Below are 5,000 nucleotides of genomic sequence, written 5' to 3' on the forward strand. Positions count from 1 at the left end.
AGACTGACTCCATAATGACTACATGCCAGGGACTCGAAATGAAGACAATGCTGCTTTCTGCCTGTCATTGTTGTTTACTGAATGTTCCAGGCACGAAAACAATGAGTTGTTCTTCATGAAGTCTAATTGTGTCTTGTATCGCTGCGCTGTACAACAGTTACCAAGGATTCTGGATAGTCGAGTAGACAAAGTAAGCTCACATCAATGTGTTCTGAACAGTGCAGAAAAATCTCCACTCCCTATTTGGCAAGCAACAGGTCACTGTTGCTCTTGCTATCGGATGGATTATAACATCTTATTATTGATTTATAAAGTCTTTACAGCTTAATTAATAAGACTTTTTTTACTTATTGTAAAATGGTACTATTTCCTATTTCCTTTCAGAGTTACCTTTGGCAGAGTGAAGGCACTTCTACACAAATGTCTTTTCTTTTACCTGGATTTTTACAGTATAGGTCCGCTGACCTTTTTCAAGAATAAGGCTTTGACCAGTGAGTCACATTAACTCTTCAAAATGACAGGTGAGGTGCTGGCGCTGGTCAACAGAGTGGTGATTCACACAAATATCAGTGGGAGGACTCGGTCTTGAAAGTACATATATAAAAATAAGTAACCTCACAAGTTTAGAGTATGATGGTGTTTTATGTCATCTTTTTAGACTTTGATGTTTTTTTTGTGTGTATTTTGTGTGTGTATGTTGTGCTTTTCACTGTCTGGTGTAGCTTGAAGGTAATGGCTGTGGTGCAGAGGAGTGAATTATTTTCCTGGTTCCTTCTAGAATTCTACGCAAACAATCTATAGTTTCAGTGTTCCTTATACAGTCTATGGGGAAAATCTCTGAGGGTAATTGTGACATCATAATGTGGAACTCTCGGTTCGCGAACATTCTAATCACATATTTGTGACCGTACTCCTCAACAGCTTAAAGTATTGAAGGGATGACGCCAGGCTGCCCTCACCTTCAGGGAGTCCTGAGTGTCGTCCAGGCAGTAGACCCGTATGTTGTACTCCAGAGCGGTGCAGGTGACCGGGCCAAAGATGGCCAGCTTCAGCCTCTTGGTGGTGGCCGAGCTGATGGACTGCCCCACCAGGCAGTAGGTGCCCAGGGTCTCGGTCAGGATGTGGCAGGCCTCCTCGTCCATCTGGATGTAGCATGGCGTGGTGAAGTTCTCCTCGCCGACCACAACCACGTCCTGCAGGGATGAGGTAGAAGGACACCACAAGCATGAGTAACAACAGGGGTTCCCAAACTTTTCCACGACAAGGCCCCCCAAATACCACTAGGTTCTGGCCAAGGACCCCCAGTTAATCTCAAGGAGATAAGGTGCATTCATGTGCATGTGTGTGTGTGTCTGTATGTGTGTGTGTGTTCGTTTCTGTTTATGTGTGTGTGCTTGTGTGTGTGCTTGTGTGTGCGCGTGCGTGCGTGTGTGTGTGTGTATGTGTGTGTGTGAGTTTCTGTGTGTGTGTGTGTGTGTGTGTGTGTGTGTGTGTGTGTGTGTGTGTGTGTGTGTGAGTGTGTGAGAATGTGTGTATGTGTGCTTCTGTGTGCTTCTCTGTGTGTGTGTGTGTGTGTGTGTGTGTATGTGTGTGACCAATGTGCAAATGGGATTCTAAAATGTCTGCCTTGATGGCCATGAGGTAATAGCTCTGAGGCGGCCTCCTCAGCATCTCTCAGGGTTGACCTCTGTGATGGAGCTTATGTCAGGGGCTCCCTGCGTTTCATTATCACTGGCTGAGCCGGAACCCTTCAAGCTGCGCTGTTCTCCGTCCATTATTCATAATCCTGACGCCTCGCCGTGCCTCCATGTCATTAATACCATCCCATTATGAGAGGCCCGAAAAGCAGTTTTAAAAAAGAACTTTATTGTCTGTCTGGCCGTTAAGCAGCGGCATTATGAGTGGTCATTAGCCTCTTTAACACGTCTCTCGGGACATCGGATTGGAGAGGGTTAGCATCGTAATTAGCGCGTTGAATGGGGGAAACTGGGGTAAGGGCTTAACGGGATATGATTTATTTACTCGAATCCTCTCTGCATTCATCGCTCACTATTACTCTTGAACGCACTGTCCTTCAACATGTTTCTTTCAAAAGAGAAACAAATAAAAAAAAAAAACATGCAAAAGAGCAGTTTTTTCCTCACAGTTCGCTATGTAGAGGCAATGTGTCCATCAGCTGCCGTAGCTCATTTTTGGTCACTCCAAAGAAATGCTGCATGGAAATTACATTTTGCATTCTAAACACTTTTGCGCAAACAACCTCAGCAAAACATGTCACATGAAATAGCCCATCCCTCACTTGGCACGTTGCAAATAAAACTAATGGTTTCTGAGGGCCATTTTTCTCCAAGTGAGTCGGGCCTTGTCAAAATGAATTTCGACTGTGACAGAGCACATCATTTGCGCGAGAGTGTGGAAAAAAGAGGGAAAAAGTCATATTTACTGGCTACATGTGATCGACCACGGCCCGTCGACAGCACCCCCCACACACACACACACGCATACCACCAAAAAAAATCCACATTTATGGACGCTATACAAAGCCACCATGTCATTACCAGCAGTGTGACGGGCAGCTTGAAGATATAATCAATAGTTATTTCTCTACTTCTCTAACACCCTGAAAGCATATTCTGCTTTGTAGATTCCTCTAAAGGAATCCATCATGGTTACCGTGACAACAATGAGGCTACAGTATGTGTGAGGCCTTATCCTACATCTATACATTTCTCTCTCCAGCGAGGCTTGAAAAAAAATTCCACAGTTCTTTCCAGAACAACGATTCAGTCCCAGGATTCCGTCCAAGAGCCTTCACATGGTTTTGGCAGACCTTCAGAGCCTTACGTGGTGACAGTGTGCACTGAGGAAGAGAAGACGTCCTGCTGAGAAGCTGCCTGCATGGGGTGATTATCACGCAGGTGGGTGGACTTGACTAGAGCCTTGTCCTTTAGCCTTGAGCTACTGCTCTAGCTTCCTCCTCTCCTCTTCTCTCCTCTCCTCCTCTCCTCTCCTCTCCTCCTCTCCTCTCCTCTTCTCTCCTCTAGTCTCCTCCTCTCCTCTTCTCTCCTCCTCCTTCTCTCCTCCTCTCCTCTCCTCTTCTCTCCTCTCCTCCTCTCCTCTTCTCTCCTCTCCTCTCCTCCTCTCCTCTCCTCTTCTCTCCTCCTCTCCTATCCTCCTCTCCTCTCCTCTCCTTCTCTCCTCTCCTCTTCTCTCCTCTTCTCTCCTCTCCTCTTCTCTCCTCTCCTCCTCTCCTCTCCTCTTCTCTCCTCCTCCTTCTCTCCTCTTCTCTCCTCCTCTCCTCTCCTCTCCTGTCCTCTCATCTCTCATCTTCTCTCCTCCTCCTTCTCTCCTCTTCTCTTCTCTTCTCTCCTCTCCTCTCTCATTCCCTTTCTGTCCCTTAGTCTCCACTCCCCCCACGCACCCCTCACTTTCAGCCCTTGCCCTGCGTTTTGATCCCCTGAAAGGTCCCAGTTGCTCTCCACCCTCTGGAATAGCTCTTATTAGATGACCACTGCAGTGCCCTTTTCATTTCTATACACCAAGCTTTTTACCCAGCCGACGAGCGGCACTGCTTCTCTCTAGATTATATTTGCTCGACCGTCTGCGATTGAAAGTGTTTTCCAGACACCAGGCTTGTTGATTTCACGACTGTGTAATGTCTGGCAGATATGCACCAAGCAAGAATTATTTAGTCCATGGAGGATAAAACTTTTGAAGCTAAATTGGAGTTTGACGTGACAAGGACATGAACGAATAGGTGAAATTCAGGGCATATTAGAATGCAATGAGACTGTTTGTTTAGGGGGGGGATGAAAAGAGTTTCCAGACTGGATGTTATTCCCTTTATGAAAAGCTTTTGGGTTATGAATAGTTAAGAGACAAGTGAATGTGAATAGGAGAGCAGAAGACAGACATGCGGTCTGCTTTGCTGAGGTTGCCATTCAAACCTTTCAACCCACTCGGTTATGTTGAAATTATTTTGCCACTGCTTTTAAGGCTAATGAAAAGAAGACTCCACTCTCATCTCTCCTTTCTTCCTGACTGTCTTTCACTAAATCCAACCATCTCTCTCTCTCTCTCTCTCTCTCTCTCTCTCTCTGTCCCTTTTCTGTCCATTTCCCTCCCAGCAAAAAAGGCTGAGGCTTGTCCAACAGCATTTCATCTCTGATAAGAACAGACAAGGTCAGCAACTGTTGCTAGGCAGCTTAAAACGCAATAAAGTGTCACCGGGGATATGAAAGACTGGCTGAGCTTGTGCCACAACGCCACAATACAATCTGATAGCTACTAGGTCGCATCACATACAGTAGGTCATAAGTCACACTGGTTAGCAGGTGATTGCTTTGTTATCGGCACTATCAACTAGACTCATTAAGAAACTGGTACCATCATTTCCTGAGTATTGGCTGCAGTTTACACATCAATTTTGTAGACTTTCTGTAGGTCAGCAGTAAATACTGGTGTGGTGTGGGAGGTGATATCATTGAGTCTCTGTGTGTGTGTGTGTGTGTGTGTGTGTGTGTGTGTGTGTGTGTGTGTGTGTGTGTGTGCGTGTGTGTGTGTGTGTGCGTGTGTGTGTGTGTGTTCATGGGAGGGATGATACGCCTGCTGGATGAGTGAGTCCAGGGCAGGGCCGCACTGGTGCAGTGTTCTTGTATGATAACAGAAGCCAACAGCACAAGCCTCCGCAGGCGCTGCTGCCCCCAGCTCCACCCCCAGATGCACCCCACATCCAAACCCCCACCCCCAGATACACCCCACCCGCAAACACCTAAACCCCCAGATACACCCCACATCCATACCCCCACCCCCAGATAAACCCCATCACCCCCACCCTCAGATACACACCAACACCTCCACCCCGAGATATCCTCCTCACCTTGTATGGTACCCGTATAACACCCCTGGTCTCTCTCTCCCTCTCTCTCTCCCTGTCTCTCTCTCTCTCTCTCTCTCTCTCTCTCTCCCTCTCCCTCTCTCTCTCTCTCTCTCTCTCTCTC

General features: G+C 46.9%; 1 protein-coding gene across 1 annotated transcript in view; it reads right to left on the reverse strand.

Annotated features, from left to right (window-relative positions):
• The window catches only part of unc5c (unc-5 netrin receptor C), a 121,922-nt gene that overhangs the window by 9,722 nt on the left and 107,200 nt on the right, over positions 1-5,000 (reverse strand). The window contains 1 exon segment of the mRNA XM_042080936.1: positions 960-1,193. Coding sequence (XP_041936870.1) covers positions 960-1,193 — 234 coding nt within the window.

This window comes from Alosa sapidissima, chromosome 23 (genome assembly GCF_018492685.1).
Source record: "Alosa sapidissima isolate fAloSap1 chromosome 23, fAloSap1.pri, whole genome shotgun sequence".
Lineage (NCBI taxonomy): Eukaryota > Metazoa > Chordata > Actinopteri > Clupeiformes > Clupeidae > Alosa > Alosa sapidissima.